This window comes from Eschrichtius robustus, chromosome 2, assembly GCF_028021215.1.
Source record: "Eschrichtius robustus isolate mEscRob2 chromosome 2, mEscRob2.pri, whole genome shotgun sequence".
Classification (NCBI taxonomy): Eukaryota; Metazoa; Chordata; class Mammalia; order Artiodactyla; family Eschrichtiidae; genus Eschrichtius; species Eschrichtius robustus.
The window spans coordinates 53,143,080-53,163,892 of record NC_090825.1 but is presented as its reverse complement, the minus strand read 5'-3'; the positions used below and the strand labels follow the sequence as shown (position 1 = coordinate 53,163,892).

Sequence of the window (20,813 nt, the reverse complement as noted above, 5' to 3'; positions counted from 1 at the left end):
AATCCTGCCACTTGCAACAACACAATGAATCTTGAGGGCACTATGCTACATGAAATAAGTCAAAGAAAAATACTGTATGATCTCAGTAATATGTAAAATCTAAAAACAAAACAAAAACAAAAAAAAACAAACTCATAGATAGAACAACAAAATGGAAGAAATTAAAAACCACAAGACTGGTGGTTGCCAGAGTTGGGGGGTGGGTGAAGGTGATCAAAAGGCACAAACTTCCAGTTATAAGATAAATAAGTTCTGGGGATGTAATGTACAGCATGGTGACTATAGTTAGCAAAACCGTATTGTATATTTGAAAGCTGCTGAAAGAGTTAAATCTTAGAAGTTCTCCTCCTAATACACATATATGGAATCTAAAAAAAAAAAAAAAAAAGGTTCTGATGAACCTAGGGGCAGGACGGGAATAAAGACACAGACGTAGAGAATGGACTTGAGGACACAGGGAGGAGGAAGGGTAAGCTGGGACGAAGTGAGAGAGTGGCATGTGCATGTATACACTACCAAATGTAAAACAGATAGCTAGTGGGAAGCAGCCACATGGCACAGGGAGATCAGCTCGGTGCTTTGTGACCACCTAGAGGGGTGGGATAGGGAGGGTGGGAGGGAGATGCAAGAGGGAGGGGATATGGGGATATACGTATGCATATAGCTGATTCACTTTGTTATACAGCAGAGACTAACACAAAACTGTAAAGCAATTATACTCTAATAAAGATGTTAAAAAAAAAAAAGTTCTCCTCACAAGGAAAAAAAAGTGTAACTATGTGAGGCGATGGACATTAACTAGACTTACTGTGGCAGTCTTTAAAAAAAAAAAAGATATATAATCATTGTGTTGTACATCTTAAATACAGTGTTACATGTCAATTATATCCCAATAAAACTGGAAAAGGTACTATGATATTATGCTTGGCCTCTGTCAACAGAACCTGAAAAACTTTAACATTAGTGTTGGCAAGCGTGGAGTAAAGAAAAAGTTACAGCATATGCATTTCAGTCACATGTACAGATGTACAGACACATACACACACAATACGTACAGGAAAAAAGGCAAGAGATACAATAAAATGTCAGCAGGGTTATCTTTGGATAGTGGGTTTAAAGGGGATTTATGGGCTTCCCTGGTGGCACAGTGGTTAAGAATCTGCCTGCCAATACAGGGAACATGGGTTCGAGCCCTGGCCGGGGAAGATCCCACATGCCACGGAGCAACTAAGCTCGTGCTCCACAACTACTGAGCCTGAGCTCTAGAGCCTGTAAGCCACAACTACTGAGCCCACGTGTCACAGCTACCGAAGCCCGCATGCCTAGCGCCTGTGCTCCGCAACAAGAGAAGCCACGACAATGAGAAGCCCGCGCACCGCAACGAAGAGTAGCCCCCGCTCACCGCAACTAGAGAAAGCCCACGCACAGCAACAAAGACCCAACACAGCCAAAAATTAATTAATTAATTAATTAATTAAGAAAAAAAGGGGATTTATATTTCCATATAATTTCTCATGTTTTCTACAAACTCTCAGCTTACTGTTACAATCAGAATATCACATTTTATTTTTTAACTGTATCAGCCTTGAAGATCAGAGTCATGGGAACAGAGGCTGCAAAATATCTTGTGAGATTTTATCACACCTTAAAAATGGCTCAGGGTCATGTGGATATTGGTAAGTGGATTAAGGACTTGGTTGGCACAAAGTGCCAACATTTCAGGTTTTACTAAATCTCTTACTACCCAGCTACATATCTTCCAAGCTTATCGTTCACATTCTTGGGGCAGTGTGTTATAATGAAGTTCCTCACCAACATCAGGGATGCTCTCACGTATGTCTCTGGCACCCTGGAATGTTGACTAATCCTGTTCTATCCCAGACTCTCTTCGTTGAATTTATTATTCCACCTTGTGTATTTTTTCTCTTATCTCCACTTCACTGCTGGACTACTGACTTTCAATTCTTTGTATCAGCGTGCCTGTCTACAAAACCACTGCCTTTTACCCCCATCCTATTCAGTGTCACATCTGAATAAGTACAACTGATACAGCAGAAATGCAAGGAGAGCAAGTTGTGAAGTGGTGAGACCAATGCATGGCTCCAAAAGAGATGCCAACACAAGTTCAAAAGAGGAAGGGCCTCACAGTTTTCTGAAACAATAAAAACGTTATTGAAAAAGTGTACATGATGTCTCATAGTTTCTATTTGGTAACCACCTTAATTTATACTCTTGGTTGTGTTTGTTAAGCCAAGGCCCCAAGGGTAGAGGTGGGGAGAAGGGAAAATAATGAAGAAATGCACATAGAAATGTTCTCAGGGTGTCTTGAAGAGTGGGATTCGGGATGTTTCATTGCCTAACCCCATGTGTTACACCAATACTTTCCTGAGTTTTGCAAGTTTCCTCTTGGAGTTGTATTGTTCATACAATCACTCCAGTTCTCTGATTATTTTCACCTGGATGGGCCTCCTTTAGCTCAGTTATATCTTTGAAGAGAGACTTGGTGAGTAGAGCAGCAAATACAGTGGTAACTAATCCTTCAGAAATGAGGTCCCTATATATGACAGATAGATAGATAGATAGACAGACAGATAGACAGGTAGCTCGATAGATAGGTACATAGATAGTAATTTATACAAGTTTTACCAAGTAGATACAAACCTAATAGGTTATGTGTACTTAGTGGTTTAAGAATACTTCCTGTCTTTAATAACTCCTAGAGTTGTCCAATAGGAAAGTGAGGCTTTTTTCCACCTTTCCATCCAGAAACCCTTGTATAAATGAATCTAAGTAGCCAGCTGCAAATTCCCAGTAAAACAATTTTTGAAGACACCAAAGGTTAGGTATTTTGACCAATGGGACAACATCTGATTCTAGGACTCTAGAAGTTTGGAGTCAGTGGGTCTCAGTTATTTGACTACATCTAGTCTGTGGCTCATCCTCTGTAAGTATCACACTTAGAGCTCAGACTTTAACCATTTGAATCAAAATACAATATTGAACTGATATTGTGCTAGGCAGAATTCTAAAAATGGTTTCCTCAAGATTCCTGTCTCCTAGTTATCCTAACCCTCATCTAGGTACTACTATGAAGGGATTTTGCAGACGTAATTAAAGTTCCACAGCACCTGACTTTAATATACAGAGACTGAGTAACCCTGACCCAATCAGATAAGCCCTTTAAAATAAAAAATTTTCTTTGACTGACAGCAGGATAAGTTAGAGATATGAAGCATGAGAATCACTGGATGTGCCAGTGCAGGCTTGAAGATGGAGGAGGGCAGCTTCCTGCTCACAGCCAGGATAAAATGTGGATCTCAGTCCTACAGCCACAGGGATCTGAATCTGTCCACAATCTGCATAAGCTTGGAAGTAGATTCTTTGCCAGTCTCTAGATAAGAGTCCAGCCCAGTGTGAAAATAAAGAAAGCCTCATTTTAAATGGAATGGGGAAGCCCTGAAAGGGGAGCTCTCACACACTACCACTCACACCCCAGCAGGGGGAAGGAAGACTTTCTCCTGGTCCAGCAACAGCTCAGCCACTGAGAACCAACCACCGCCCTGGACTCTCCTCCCAACTTCCTCTTTTCTTCTGTAAAAACAAAAGCCTCTCTTCTCTGTTTTTTGGACTTACCTACGGTTTGCTGTAATTCTCTGCTATTCCCAAATAAACTCATTTTGCTGGTAAAATAACTAGCTCTTTTTCTTTTTTTTTTTTTTTAAGGTCAATAACTGACACTGACTCTGGCCTTATGATACCATGAGCAGAAAAAGCAGGTGAGGGTTCCTACAGAAATAGGAGCTTATCCTTTCTACCTTTCTTTGATTTTGGCCTTGAGATACCTTGAGAGCTCCCCTGAAGGCAAACAAGTCAAGCCTACCTAGACCTGTATAGAACTGTAAGATCAATAAATGGATATTGTTTTAAGCCACTAAATTTTTGGTAATTTACTGCATAGTAAGCAGGTATTATTTTGTTTCCTTTACCAGTTTTATTTTTAGAGCCTTATTTTATTATAAAACCACTACACACTAATTTCCCTACTTTCCTACTCTACAAAGATAAACACTGCTTTCTCTTTCCAAAAACTCCTTATGAATATGCATGAATATACAAGTATTTATGCATGTCTATATGCACTCAAACACACACACACACACACACACACACACACACACACACACACACATATATAAAATTACACAGCGTATTTTTTCGCTGAACAGCCTATCTTGGGCAGCTTTCTAACATCAGAACATAAAAGCCTACCTCATTCTTTGTAACAAACATGCAGTCTTGGATTATATACCTGAATTATTTTCTACTAAACCAGCCGCTTAATGAAGGGCATGTTAAATAATAAAGTGGTAACAACTTAATTTTCCATTTGCTAGTTACAAGCAATGCTAGATTTATTATTTTCTGTTATTCTGTGAGATATCAGTAAGATAAATTCCTAGAGATGGATTTGCTGGGTGCAAAGGATAAATGCAGTTGAAATTTTAACTGATACTGCAAACTAACCAAAAGGGTTGTACCAATTCACATCAACACTTATGTGATGTGAGAGGGACTGTTTCTCCACAATCTTGCTATCATTGGATTCTATCAATTTTACAAAATTTTTGACAATATGCTAGGTGAACAATAGTGTCTCATTATTCTGGTTCATATTTCTCTTATGATTGCAATGAATCATCATTTCAAACATTTTTGTTGGCCAATTTAATTTTTTTCTATGACACGCCTTTTACATCCTTTCCCCATTTTGCTCCTGGTGCATTCACCATTTTCATATCAAGTTACACAAGCTCTTTGTATATTAAGGCAATCAGACATTTGTCAGTTATGGGCATAGAAATATTTTCCACACTTTGTTTTCTTTTGATTTTGTTTATTACACAGAATTTTTCATTTTAGGAGAGAGATACTAGTCTTTTCCTTTGGGGCTTCTGGATTAAATTTCATGCTTAGAACTAGGAGCCTGTGATTTTTACCTTTCTTTTTTTTTTTTTTAATGGGACTGACCTGTTCATGGTTCGTTTAGGAATGCCTGGCTGTCAACAAACACTATTTTGTCTGTGGAGATAAGCTCCAGAACATGATGCCAGTATCTCTTCTTCCTCAGGGTACCACTGACACATCTACACAAATAAATTAATGTTCTCGTTTCCACCGATCCATTCAATGGGTATAAATTCATGTGTCAGTGATGCATGGTCTGACTCACATAATCCCTACCTAAGAAAAATAGAAAGTGTATCTACTGGGTGACTAACCACTGAGAGATGGCACTTATTCTTTCTCTTGTTTTTCATGGGGACATCAAGGAACTGTCCCCCTGGCCTCTGTGTACCATACGCAGTAGAGAATGTAGCAATAGTAAGAGGTAAGAGACGCAGTGAGTGAGAAAGCGTTTCGCATTATCAAGATGTGAGGGCAGGTCCTTTATTTAATTTACATTTTATTCTTCTTTTATATAGAAATAGGAACCTACCAGACTGTGATAAATGCCATTTCTCACAAAAAGTCGACAGACTTTTCTACAGCTTCTGAGTGAATAACAACCTGTTATGTTCCTCCATGACATAAGGGGAAATGCTCTCGGAACCTGAAAGACAGGCTTCTCTCTGCCCATTCCTCCGATTAAATACAAAATTATGTTTTGAAGGAAAAAGAATTCTCCAAAGAGAAAAAAATAATAATTAAAAGGATCATTAAAGTCTTAACAACACTTTCTTTAACCTCAATATTAGAACTGAAGGAAATAATGGCAATAAAAGACTAATCAACAGGCACATCAAGTATGATGCAATTACTACAGAACACTACAAAGAGGAGTAGGATTAAATCTGTTTAATCACAACTGAATTATATGTAAGAAATAAAATTTATCTTATACTTAGCACCTTGTATATACTGCTGGGCACTCTGACAGAGGAATGAAAAGATAAGACAAAGATATAATTCCAGCCGCTGAGTAAAGTATTTGGCCTTGCTTGACCCTCTGGTCAGCTTTCACTATTATGACAATGATATAATAAAAATCTCCAAAGTATAAAGGTAAGAATATAAATAGTTGTGTATTCACCATTCAGCTTTGGAAATATAATATTGCCAACTGCTTACCCCTCTCCACAATTATACCCCCTGACACCTTCTCAGACGTAACTACTAACACAAAATGGGTCTTTAAAATGACCATATTTTCCTTTAGACTCTTACTATAAACGTACATACACAGATACATATTTATATGTGTATGTGTGTGTATCCCTAAACAAAACATTGCACGTAGCATCACATTAACCTTATATGTATGGTTTAAGTAAGATTCTTTTGCAACTTGCTTTTGTTGCCCAACACTCTCTTTGAGTGCTAGTTCATTTGTTTTCTAGGCGCACGGTGTTCCGTAGATAACTATGCCACAATTCATTTATCTACTTTCCAACTGATAGACATTTGGGCCACATTGCTTCAAACGTTTAGCTATTACAAATGATGCCACTACGAGCAGTCTAGAGCACACCTTCTTGCATACACGTGTAGGAGTTTCTCTAAAGTTTTCCCTCAGAGTAGCATTTCAGGACTTTAGTGGTCTTACTATATACAGTATCATAATTATATGAATTTGTCCTTTGCCTTTTTAACTTTACCATCTTTTATTTATTACTATGAGGAAAATAAAATTTATTCCAAAGGGGCAACTACATCTCTCTCTCTCTGTCCCATCTTGTCCCCAAACATGTTTAGATAACTTCCACTCTCAGCTGGAGAGCCCCCCTAAGCAAAAGGACTGCTTTCCGGGGGCCAGTCATAGCCTAGTTTATAAGTCAACACCACCTGAAAGCCTATCGTGTGACAGTTTCCACAAGAGTATAACAGAGGTAGGCCTTAAACACTCATCCTTTCACCCCATCATCTTCCATATCTCGAACACATCTTCCTACAGATCCTGCTCAAAATCTGTGAAAGGCACTCAAAGTCAAAATTCATTCTACTTTCTGACTTTCATCTCTCTTTTCACCTTTACATTCTTGTACAATCAAGCATGTACATCCCACACTCTAGCCACACACTAGAAATTCCCCCATCTCTCACCCCTGCCAAAGTCTTGCTCATCTTTCAACATCATGAGCAAGTGGCTCCTTCAATATCTCCCAAACTTTCCTGATTGCAATTAACCCTTCTCTCCTTTGCACCATCTTAGATAGAATTCAAACAAACAAACAACAAACACACAAAGCAGTCTTCATTGCATAGTTTTTGTAATATGGTTCTACCATCCTTCTAAGTAGTTCTTGAGGCCAAGAGTCTCATCTCTTGAATCTTCATTGTCCCAACAATGGTTCGGGATGAAAAGATAAGTTATATCGACACCACTGGCAGGTAAAACTTTAGATAAACTCTTGCCCACGTTACAAGAGGAGACATGTTCTAGACCGCTCAGAGCAGCATTGTTTGTGCTAGCTAATATATACAATAGATAAGTTCAACTTTAGGGAGAAAAATGCTGAATAATTTTGACGCACTTTAGGACATGAGACCCCAAAATATGGCGCACTGGCACATTGGCTATTTTAAGGTGAAGGGATTTGAGAAACAGCATGTGCAGGAAGGGCCTTCTGACCTGCCCCGTAAGCAGGTCATAAAACCTTCTTGTGAGAGGCACCCTCCCTACACCTGGAGGAAAGGAGCCTTCTTATCTCTGAAGACAAGGGACACAGAAGAATCTGAACAAACAGTCCTTGCTAACTTTCCCCCAGTTTACTACAACTAGCTCACCTTTGTCCTATACGTCTTTGCACAACTCCCCTCTCTTCACCAAACTACTGTAAAAACAATCCGATTTAACCGTTCCTTTGGGTTTTCATTTCCTCATGAATGCTCCCATGTTCCGTAAAACGTATGTTAAATAAATGTGTATGCTTTTCCTTTGTTAATCTGTCTCTGGTTACTGGGTCCCCAGTGGAGAAGTTAGAAGGGGAGAGGGAAACGATATTTTTTCCTCCCTTACAGTTCTTGACACTAATCTCTTCATGTGAACTGTCATGGCCACGTTTCCCGAAGGAAATCCTAACATGGGAGCGCGACTTGCATCATCCACAAATTCAGATGTGGAGAAAAAAAATAACTGGAATAGGACCCCATATAAAAAGGATTTCTCCCTTTCAGATCCGAGCGCTCAAAGAGAGGATAAGGTTTGGGCTGACTGATGAGAAAGAACAACTTAGTGACAAAGCTACAGGGAAACCAAGATAACAAGGTGGGGAGATGCATCTAAATTTCAAAATGCCTGTATTTTAAAAACTAGCAAGAGGAAGTAAAACAGAACTCAAGAAAAGGTATTTCATTACCTGCATGAGCAGAGAGAGGTGAGTGAGGCCGAGGCAGTGCTGGGGGCTGCCCATTACCTATCAAGCTCTTCCGGTTGCTGGTTCGGCAACTGTCCAAAGGAAAGGAAAACCACTTTTAAAAGCAATAATAATAATAACGTTCAAGTATGTTCAAAGTAGACATAGCTTAGGTTGAACAATCTATCCGCGCATGCTATTTCTAAAATTTTTGCAAGTCAATATGTACTCACTAATATTTGAAGGGCGGCTGTTTCCTGAATATTAGAAAATATAATGTATTCATATCATATATAACACCATCAATATTCCTCACCACCAAGTTGTCATCAAATGCCTTCTTTTGGCTCTTGACTGCAAATATGTGATATGCCATACACACAAGTGATAAATTAAGGATTCAAATCAGCAAACCAGAGGTAGCATCTTTGTTGACATGAAATTTCTAATATAAAATTACATGCAATGAAGAACAATGACATTAATCTTACAATGATGCACTAATTAAAAATCTAATTATTTAGACAAATTTCATAGCTGTGCCTTTTGTCAATAGAACAGCCAATGCCTAAGATAAATGTATTTCACTACTCATTCATTTTTCATCTTCATACTGCATTCAAACTCCTTATTAAGGTAAATATTTTGGAATCATAAAAACAGATTCCAGTTTGTATTAAAATAACAATGAAGGCCTTTTCTCACAGGCACACTACCTACTGTTTTTCATCCTGGTACCCAGTGAGTAGAAATAAATTGCTACATATGGGCACAGGGTAACTATTTTTTTCCTATTTCTGCTACTAGAAAGTTAAAAAATAGCTAATATGATTGCAAAGTAACTTTCACAAGCCTCAAAGAATAACATAAATGCAAAACTGGTTGATGATGAAGTGGATGTTATCTTACTTTCATTTGCTTTTCTTCAGTACTGACTGGTACTTCACAATCAGTATAGTGGTTAGAAAAGGATAATACAAACCAGCAGGTTACCTCATTGAATTCACCTATAATAAGGTTCAGGGCACTATGATTCCATCCTCCTACACTTGGTGCCCTTATCCACCATTAAAGATTTATTGTAATGTCTTCTTAATTCAGAATATACCTGTTACAGCATTCTTGAAACAGGAATTTTCACCTAACTTCTAAATAACATATAGTGGACATAATTGAGAATTTGTATAAAATATTTGAAAGGAACATTTCTAAATATGATTCAAACAACACATTTCAAAACCAAACCAAATTTCTTTCTCCAATATTGACTTGGGAACCAATCCTCTCTCTTAGATGTTTGCTGCTTATTATCATTTGTCAACATTCCCATATTTATAATTTCTTAAGGTCAGGCTGCATCATTTTATTTTCCTTACTGGAGCAATCAACACCCCCTAGCATTATCCGTGAGTTTAACTAAGATCATGTTTACTCAGCCTTAAAGAAGTTGTTGAATAAGAATAGACCCTTGATAATTATGAAGATGGAATGTGGTATTATCAACTCATCTATCAAGAACCATTATTTGGCCTATTAAATTCATAACCGTTAAGTCAGATCGTGTGATTGTTTTTTAAAAAAATATTGTACAATGTATTTAGTGTTAATTCAAATTAATGTCTCCTTTAATTTTAATATAGGAATATTAAATATATCAACTTGTTGATGTTAATAAGAGAAATTATAAATGACAGATTTATATCCTGGAACTCTCAGCAAAGTTATTTGCTAATTTGAACAAGTTAATTGTAATACAGGTTAGCTTACACAAAAATGGCTATTTGTATTATTTTTTACATTTAGTATTTGATCTAAATCATTTATGAAAATTTCCTATTGACATTCATTTATTAATTTTTATATATGTAAATCAAATAAATAAGAAATATATATCAATAGAAACAGTAACCTAATGAATATCTTACATAAGAATTTCAGTGAAATATGCTGGCAAAGCTAAAATTTAGAAAATATTTCTTAAAAACATTTTAATTGAATTTTCCTAAGAAACAAATAGAATGACTAGTACATTACCACAACAAGTCAAATAAGTAGCCAATAATTTGTATTTAAAACAAAGAAAAACACAAACAAAAAATTCTCACAATTGTATCAGTTATTTAAAGTCTACCGAAAAAAAAAAAGGGTGGAAAAGTACTGATGTGATTAAAAAAATGTGATTAAAAAAAAAAAAAATCAAAAAAAAAGTGGGAATAAAACTTGATGGAATCTGCTTGGCCAATATAAAAATATAACAATGTAAAACATAAAAACAAGAACAAAGTTTATATTACATTCATCCCATGTTTGCCCACCATCTAAAAAGATTTGTAAACTTTACAAACTGATGATTATGAATGTAATTAATGGTGAAAGAAAACATAGGATTCTTTATCTAATAATATAAAAGTAGGTTAGAAGAAGTTAAAAACAAGTTGCCTCAGAATTTGAACAGTTCACCATAATTAAGGTACTGGTATTATGTTACACAAATCCTTAAATAATCGGAGGGATATCTTATTGACAAATGTGATGAACAATCAAAACTGAAAGTGTCTTCTCTAACTTCTATATGGCTCTTTAGCCTGAAGCTAGTGAGAGTAGTAAAATTTTTGAATCTCTCAAACAGGAAGCTTTTAAACATGAAATGTTCCTCAGCATGGCAAAACCAGACTTTACAAAATACAGACCAAGACAGAGATTTACATATGTACACAAATCTCTACACTCCGAAGTAGGGTCTTGGCCTCTCAAAGGAACTTATTTGTTGCTAACATTCTTAAGGGTAAAGGGGCATATTTTTTTTTACTGTATTTAACCTTAAAATACCTAGATCTTGATATATATATTAATACTTTAAAAATACTGGGACCCTATTGAGATATTCTGTATATAACTTTTCAAAGTTGGAGGGGAGGGGTGGCCATCCAATCTGACTATCATCTACTTCTGGTATCCCTGACAGTCACTTAATCTTATTGTTCTAGGTACCTGATTCCCAATAAATGAATTAAAATCTGCATTTAACCCCACAACAAGAGAACTCCTAATGGGCAGGACCTGTGAGTATTTACTACCTAGACTGCCACAGCACCTGGCACTGCCGGCGTTAATAATGACACTGGTGTAAAATGCTGGGCTGACCTCTGTTGTCATTATTTACTCATCCAGGTATCACACTCTCTTCTGCTGATGAAAGGAGAAGCTCATGAATAGCAGGTGTGAGGAGGCTCCTGCGGTGCTGGCGACCACACCATACTCATTTAACCCATAAAGTGATAAAATAGCAGAAACATCACCACCTGAGCAAACTCAAGGTCCCTTTTCTTTCACCAGCATAACGAAGTTGAATCACCCTTGCTTTTTCTCAAGCCATGTCACCCAAGGAAAAAAACAAGTGCCATCCTACCAGGTAAAATAGGAACATCATTTCTACTCTAGCAAGAATCTCTTGTTGAAAACTTATCCTCTTCTAACCATTTGAGCTTGTAAAGAGTTATCTCTAGTTCAGCCCTAGGAACCTTAAAGGTATTTGATTGCAAAAGTGAAACTAAAGAACTGTTATGAATTCAAGTTCCAGCTATCCATCCCCAAAATGCAATCTTTCTGCTTCACTCTTTAAGAAGAAATGGAAGCCATCCACCCTGCCCGTGCTTGCTTCTGAAAGCTGAAGCCAGGAACAACCATTGCCCACAAAGCACCTGCTCCTCTTCAGGCCACCCAGCTGAAAAAACACATGGGGACACAGCCTATGATGACATGCTCAGTCTGTTCTCTCAGTTGGCAAGGTGACACAATGGCACAGATTCTTTACTTGGAAAATCTGAATTTAGCCCAAGAAGACAGCCATATATAACGTGAGACAGAGGCAAAGGTAAACGATGGATTAGAACAGGGGCTGATGGTTCTAAGTGAGCTTTCCTTGTTACCTCATTCCTTTGGTTCCTGCCTAGAAAGATCCACCTACCAACAGAAAACACACACACAAACACATACACACACACACACACACACAGAGTACAATAAGTACTGCTGACTGTGGACCTGTGATCTGAGAAGAATGGGAGGGTGAAAGGCAATGACAGTACTTCTGAGTCAGTAGGACTGTCTGGCCCCTGCGGGCCGGGAGGCGAGGCAGGTGGGGACAGAACCCTCTCTGAGTAGAACGTCACAGTTGGAATGGGCACTCGGTTGGAGACGCTTTAGCACGAAAGGAAACCACCACCAGGAAGTGTTTTATTTGCTGGCGTGGTGTTTTGGCTCAGGCAGGTGACCTGGGATCACACAGGGTGCCGCTCTGCTCCCTGAGTTCACTGTTCCCGCTCACCAAAGCAGTTTCACAAGCAGCTTCCCCATCTCCTAACGATTGCCAAGAGCACCTTCCATTTGTCAGGAGCATAAAGAGACAGATCACGCATGTCATCGTGTAAGTCAGGCCTGATCAGAGTGAGGGACAAAGGAACGCGGGCCACTAGCTGAGGGAGGGGAGGGGAAGGCGGTGTAAGGATTTTTGGTCCAAAGCGCCCATATTCTATTCCTGCCTAGATCGTCCTTATGCTCAGAGCTCCGTATGAAGGGCGTGGCGGGACCTGTAAAAGTCTCACAGCTGGATCTGTCACATCTCTCCTGGCAGAAGAACCTGTTAATTATCCTCTACCAGGTCTGTAAAAGCTGTGAGGCCCACCAGGCTGTGGCTTTCTGCAACTGTTCTGAGAAGCTGAAATGCAGCTTAATTTTAAATTACAATCATTTGGGGACATGAATACTGATCATGTCTGATCGTGGTAGGACAAGCTGAGAAAGAGAAACCCAAACAGGCAGTAATTTCTAACAGTCACAGCCGACTTGAAAGGTCAACACTCAGTACGACATATGACTGACCACAATTGAGGGGCAGTGAATTGCCTAAGAAGAGCTCCAGGAATTCTGAAAAGCTAGCCTATAATTTATTAATTCATCTTGATGAAAAATTTGATAAATCTGCACAGGAGGCCAATTATAGACCATAGCTTTACTGAATGTGAACATCTGCTAACTATTTCCTGATACCTTAATAGAATCTGAACACTGAATATTCCTTGAACAAAGAGGAAGGCAGAAGTGGAAGAAACTGGGCATGAACAGGAGGCAGAAATTGTCTAGCTAATGTGGTATTGCTGAAAACATGTTATAAAACAGGCAGGCTTCTGTTTCCTTATCTTTACAATGAAGGGGTTACACCAGATTAGAGGAGTTATTAACTACTTTTGTTTGGTTTATGAAATTGTAAAAATATAGAAAATATAGAAAAATAATCAAACAATTCCCACCACGTGAAATGAACAATAGTATCATTTTCTGATGTTTATTCTCAATCTTTAGTATATATATGTCCTTTCAGTGGCTGGGAAGGCTTTGTGCAGTGAACCTCCCGGGGATTATCTGGTTCTATAAGGGTGTACACCTTTCACTGTCTTTCTAGTGACTAGGCTACTTTAAACGCTGTAGGGGTTGCAGTTAAGTTGGAGAAAACTAGTAGTAATACAAGTGATTCTTGTCCATAATAATGTAAATGAATTTTGTCTTGTGCAAATACAGTTAATATCCACCCACAGAGAGATGACCCCAAACATTTAATATCATTCTCCTACGAGACATTAACTGGTTTTGTATCTATTAGCAAATTTTATTTCATCATTTCTGATTATATGTATATAATATATACATTTATATATATTTTAATATATTTATATATTTCATGTATATATATGGTTTTCAAAATCTCTTACTGTTGTCCTCACTAATAAGTTAAATAAAATCTCTGACACATATTTATTTTATATTTGTATGACACTCATGTTTTTGACTTTTTGGATAAATTGCACTTTAGCACACACTATATATTATAGATATTCTGTAACTTACTTTTTTTTCCATTCAACGTTATATTTTTGAGATTTAACCATGGCAACATAAATATGGGTTTAATTCATGCCTTTTTTAGATTATTCATTTGAAGCAAATTTTAGGATTATTAAATGCACTAAAATTATGTATATCATGGACATTTCTTTTTTCTTTGTGCAACATTAAATATCTAGGCCTCTGTGTATTTGCAAATCTGATTGTAAAAGCCTTGGAAAGTATCTTCGAGACTGAATTTGAAAGAAAAATTATATCATGCAACATAAAGCAAGTCTTCCTTACAATTTTCTTTGGACACTTCTCCAAATCCTTAATTCCTTCAGATGCTGCCTTGCCCTTCTCTCCATGTCTGTCTTCATAGTATTGTCTTCTGCAGAAATAACTTTTTTGTCTTTCATATGTAAATCAATCTACCCTTCCTCTGGGCCTCTTGTCTACAGCTCTACCCCTTTTCCTGTAGAGCACAATGAGGCCACAGCTGGTAGCTGGCTGGATAAGTTTTAGTGCGCCTTAGAAGGCAACAGGAAGCAAAGCGTTAATATTCTTGTCCGTGACATACTCTGTTATTTAGGTGAAGTTATGACACTGCCGATGTCTTCCCTATGGCCCATGAAATCAGGGCTCCCCGCAAGGTTCCACTGATTCATTCAACAAATTACTTTTCGAGCTCCTAATACATGCTAGGTACTACTCTAAACAAACAAATATCCCTGCTGTCCTCTAGAGACCTGTATTCTAGAGAAGGAAGCAGATAATAAACATAATAAACTAGTAAGATAGTATGGGAGATGGTGATGACCTCTGTAGTACGAGGGATGGCGATGGAGAACAATGACGCAGAGGGTAGGACACGGAGCACGGATGTGGGAAATCACAATCTTAAACAGATGGTTAGGGAAAGCCGCATGGGGCGGGGGGCGGTGTCTGAGTAAGATGGGAGGATGAGGGAGTGAACATTCAGGAAGAGCAAAGGCCCTGGTCAGGAGTGCTCCAGGACCAGCAGGCAGGCCAGCGTGCGGGAGGAGAGCCGGCCAGAGGCGAACAGCCAAGAGGACAGTGGACAGAGCCCGGGGCCACCTCTGGGGCAGGTGCAGGCCACAGCACGGAGACTGGTTTTACTCTGGGTGAAAAGGGAAGCTGCTGGAAGGTTTTAAACACCATCCGAGTTTTGGTTTAAGAGAATCATTCTGGCTGCTAGATCGCAATAACCAAAGGAGGCGGGAGAAAGGCCAGTTAGGGAGCTAAGCGGACGGGCACGCCTAGTGCACCCCATCTCCTGTGACTCAACTTCAAAACACAGCATTTTATTTTAAAAACTCATGCCAAAATCGCCCCCAAGATTCAATGCAGGTATGAGAGCAGTCCATGCTCTTTTGTACAGCCTCTGAAACACTGGAGAAAGAGCAGGTAGCTAGAACTGTGGTGACTGCCAAGCAGAGAGCTTCAGCCCTCTGCACGTGGGCATCAATGCAATGACCTAGTTTATCGTCATCCGGCGTATATTATTGTGAATGCTTAGTATTGACACTATCGGCTTGATACTTGAACTTAACTTTTCCATTAGTAGAAAAACTCCTTTTAAAAGGCATTAATTATAATGGAAATGAATGACTGCTCATACTGCTTTCACCTAGGAGCAAAAAAATTAGGCTGGTTATATGCCTAGAGGAAGGTATAGGTCTCCAAGCTTTCAAAAATTCTGAGGAAAATATATATATTACTGTATACAGTACTTCCTGTAAATATATCTAATCCATTAAGATAAGCCCTTGGTGAGGTCTAGCCCAATTTTCTGTCTTTGTACAGGAAGAGAGAGATGGCTGAACATACAGATATTGGCAAGATGCTATTCAATGTAAAAAACATTTATGGGCAAGTACGATGGGCAATAAGAAAATGAAGAAAACACTCTCAAAGTGCTTAAAGTATAAAAGAAGAGCTAAGAATGATTCACAGATAACTGTATTCTAAGGCAGAATCTGGCAGAGTTGTACAAACAAAAATGTGTTGCTATCTAAAGTATGAGATAAAATCCCCATCAGCTTTGAAACGTATTTTCATAACTAATAAGCACTGGAATTTTATAGTATATGCTAAGTATGACAAATTGTCCCTCCATTTCATAGGTCTTCCCTAAATAACCCCTTAATCTCGGTGATCTGCCTGACACAGAAACTTTTTTAAACCTATTTCGTCTCAGTTATTCCATTTGTGGCTATTTCAAAGTGAGATACATGAACACAGCTATCTCTATGTGGCTCACATGGTGAGCCCTGATGTCGTATGTGAGCATGTGACTGATTGGGGGGCTGACGTGCACCATGTTGCACCAGAGTGACCCTGGCAAGCAGAGCATCCACTCTGTGGTCACTCATTCATTCAGTAAACATAACCAGGGATTCCACCTGGAGCTTACCATCTAGGATAGGGCATAAGATCCTTGAGGTCGAAGATTATATTTTCTATCATAGTGAATCTCTTTGGATACCCAGAAAAATACAGAAAACACAAATGACTTGAATAGAGATTCAGTAAATATTTTTGAATAACTAACTAAATATGGCTCCTACCATTAAGGAGTTTCTAATTTAACTTGGAGGGCAAACATAGTCTAATCTACAAGACTAAACTGATCTAAGACGATATTATAGTCTAATTCTACTAGCTTGATCAAGGCCGTGTATAACTGAGAAAACACAAAGAGCTGACAGGTTTATATGATGTGAAATATCTTAATGAGAAAACCTACATACACGTCATTCTGAATAAAATTACAATGAGAAATCAGAGGAATTAAAAGAGGGGCATATCACAATGGTCAAAGTCAAGCAGGAGCTGGTAATAATATGGGATTTATAGCAGCAGAGTTAAGTCCAACTGCTGAAAAAGTAAAAAGTAATTAAAGTGAGAAGGCTCTCAATACCTGTTAATTTTTTTTAGTGCAATTTATCTGCAACATGCATTATGGGACATACCTAGCCTGCACATCCCCCAAGAATCCTAAGACATCAGGGCAGGTCATCTATTTGAATGAAGACACTTAAGGGCTGGAACAGTCAATGATGAGATGAATTCTGGACTTTTGACTAGTCACGCAGAGCATAATAGCTCAAACCTCACACCAAAGACACGTAATAAAGATTGTTTGTACTTGAGATGAGGGTGTGGAGAAAGTGCTGCAAAGGTAAGGTCATTAACTCTGATCCGAGTTGAAGGGCATGTACTGTAACTTGGCAAACTGCTTCAAAGGCTCATTTGGCCAAACATTGCATGGAGTCATTCAAAAATATGGTCTAATCTGTCCTGCAAGGCTAAGAGCTGTTATTACCTGGCTGGGCTGACCTCTGGCTGGGCTATCAAAGTGGCAGTGAGTCAGCTGAGGGAGGGACCAAGGTGGTGGCCCCAATTTTATAACTGGCTAAAGGGTTTTAAAAACAAACACCTATGAGACTGACACACAAGCCTTTGGTTGTTCTCAGGGCAGCTGTAGACAGTGACCAAAGATAAGTCTACAGACATGTTTGAGAGTTAAGGAAAAATAAACAAAATACAAACTAATGTTCTTCTAAACCTCTACTTTACAAGTGTGTTTGTGTTTTGGGGGTTGGGGGATGTGTGTGACATTTTTTTTTAAAACTTCCATGTTTCATACTCAATATGGAGAAAAGTCACAACTTGATACATTTTTTTTTTTTTGAGTAGTAGAAAACCAAGTTCAAAGTCCAACTGCAAAAATTACCTTTAATGAATTTAATTTAATAGCACTGGATTTTTCCCAGTTGGCCAGTGCTATGCAAAGAAATCTTTCCAAAAAAACTAAGTGGTGGCGGCATCAAACCAGAGCAAACGTTAACAGCTTAAATCTAATGTTCCACTCCGCCTTTCTAGAAATACTATAATGAAACTGTACGATTAACTTCTTTCCCCTGTACCTAGTACCTCCTGCTTTATTGCTTTAAAGAAATGGCCATCAACTTTATAAAGCTGGATTGGAAGATTTTCTTACATTCAAATCTTATTTGAACAAATATATATAACAGCTGAACTGATATAATATTGTTTTACCCACTCTGGGCTTCTCCATACAGAAATTAAATCTCAGTTTAACTTGCTACACCTAGAAACATTTAATTGGGTGGATATGTTTTACTGTAGTAGGGTAATTAATCTATAAAGCTAAACACGACCCATACGAATCAAAAGCTCTGCTCCCTCTTTCTGGTTCACAGGATTCTGGGGCCGCTCCAATCTGACCCACAAAAAGGGAGGGGGAGCTGACTTCCGTAACCACCGGATCTCCTTTTATGACACTCAACAGAAATTTATGTCAAGCCCGGGATGAACAGCATGACTATTTAACGCCCTCCCAACTCGAAAGCATTTTGCATTCACAGCAATTTGGCATAATGCTTTGCCCACAAATGACCTGTCTCTGATTCCCGGGCTTCCACAGTCAGAAGACAAACAGACACACATGGAAAGCCCACATCCGAGCTCCACTTCGTGCTTTTCTGTGAGGAAAAGTCACGTGGCAAAAAGCCATCCTCTTTCTGGTATGTTTTGTTGCTAGCTGCGCCCAATTCAGAATCTTGCAAAATGACATTCTGCTAATGACAGGAATGTCAAAGCTGTGATAATGGGCACAAGTAGAAGAAAATGTTTCCTAAATGGAGAAATAACAGGAAAACTGCCAAATGGATATTAAAATGAGTTGTGTGTTCCTCCCATACTTAAGCACTTAGTCCCCTACTATTTGTGTCCAACGTGAAAGGGAAGCAGACCTCTAAGGAGGGAAGAATAGCCCACCTAGGTGAAAAGCACAGAAGAAACAAGACGTTGAAGGACTGTTTTCCCTTAATTAACTGACAGATGTCTTTTCTCTTCCTCATTTGCATCCACTGATGTTTTCTTAGTCAGTCTCTCATTTTGCAATGATGAAATTGGCCACAAGGAACCAATTCTGTTTCTGAAGACAGGAGGGCTGGGGTGATACCAGAAGATGCTGGTCTTTAAATTGCTCAGTATTCAGTCTGGGTAATGAATGCTCCTTGCTCTTGCCATTTGTGGGCTGAGCCACAGAATTTTAGCTCGGGAAGATGAAGTAATGACTGCCAAGGCAGCACCACCAGCTAGTGGCAAATAGGGCTTAGGAAGGGAGGTCATGTGGGCTCCCACAACCAGGGCACATTCGAAGTTAGAAATATCTGCATTAGACAGAGAAATACATTTAACTACATCTTATATGAATGTATTATACATTCCACAAGGGAAAAGGTAGTTCTGTTTTAGATTTCACTGACTGGCTATTTCTTAGGAGAGTACAGTTACAAAATACAAGGACTTGCCATTGGCACACCTGGCTTCAAATTCCAATCCCCTTAAGCCTCAATTTACTGATCTGTAGAATAGGAATAAGAATATGAACTACCTTGGAGGGCGAAGTACAGGTGAAATGAGATAATGCAGGCGAAGAAATTATCACAACGCTTGGCACAGTAAGTGCTTCATAAATATTAGCTGTCAGAAGACAACATTTTGGTCTTTCTTTCTTGCATACATTCTTTCATGCATATATGTCTTCCTATTTAGAATGTTACACTAAGGCTTTCCCTCAAGGATCCTGGAACAAGAAGCACAAGATTGCCCATAGAATTAACTTCTAAAATCAATTCAATGAATTATGCAAGAGCTAAAGAGGCTGGTTCTAAGGCAGCAGACTTGACAGTAAATGTAAATATTAACACAGTTATAGAAGGAGTATAACAATAAGTAGGGCAATTGGTTGGCTTCAGAAACAGAGAAAAACAAATGCTGCAGAACCACAAGTTCAAGTGTTCATCCAAGGGCTTCAAATTGGCATCCTCAAGGTGAAGGACATGCAAGGGACTGCACCCAACACAGACATCAAAGTTTCAGATCAACTGTCAAAACCATGTGCATCTGTCCACCTTTGCCCAATGCTGTGGATCATTTAAGCCATCTAATAAGTCTTGCTCTGCTACCATATTCCCTAAGCCACCTTCTGACTACTTCATGGAGAGGTCTGCCCAAATGTGAATAACAAGAACAACAATAATGACAACTGCTAACTTTGACTGTTTTTTAATACACGCCAAGCAATGGTTTAATTTGCATGAGAATCCCAAGGTAAGACTTATTTTTATCCACATCTTATAGATGTGAAAACCGAAGACCTGAGAAATTCAGAAACCTAAGATCACACAACTAGTAAGTTGTAGAACTGGAATCCAAACCCAGGCAGCATGCCTTCAGAGCTTGTGCTTTTAACCATTTTGTTAAAATGTCTATAAGGCAGAGAATAAGAACTTTGAAGAGTCTAAGCCCCATACTGATTATTTATCCTCCCTGTAAATTAATGTCTCAGCATTCTGGCCCTGTACGTAAATCAGTGAGCTTGCTAACTACAGACCCATGCCTAAGAGAAAGGGCTGCTCTTCGGATACCAACCAAACTGGATTTCTGAGTCTGTAGCCTGGCAGTCAGACACAGGAGGTAGGTCAAGTTAACAAGCTTCACACTCAGATTGTGAGGTTT

At 38.7% G+C, this 20,813-nt stretch overlaps 1 protein-coding gene across 5 annotated transcripts in view; it reads right to left on the bottom strand.

The window, feature by feature from the left end:
• The window catches only part of LOC137759326 (microtubule-associated serine/threonine-protein kinase 4-like), a 206,665-nt gene that overhangs the window by 105,692 nt on the left and 80,160 nt on the right, over positions 1-20,813 (bottom strand). For all 5 annotated transcript variants that reach the window (XM_068535437.1, XM_068535441.1, XM_068535440.1 and 2 more), the window contains one exon: positions 8,358-8,446. In XM_068535437.1, coding sequence (XP_068391538.1) covers positions 8,358-8,446 — 89 coding nt within the window. The remainder of the gene's footprint in view (positions 1-8,357; positions 8,447-20,813) is intronic.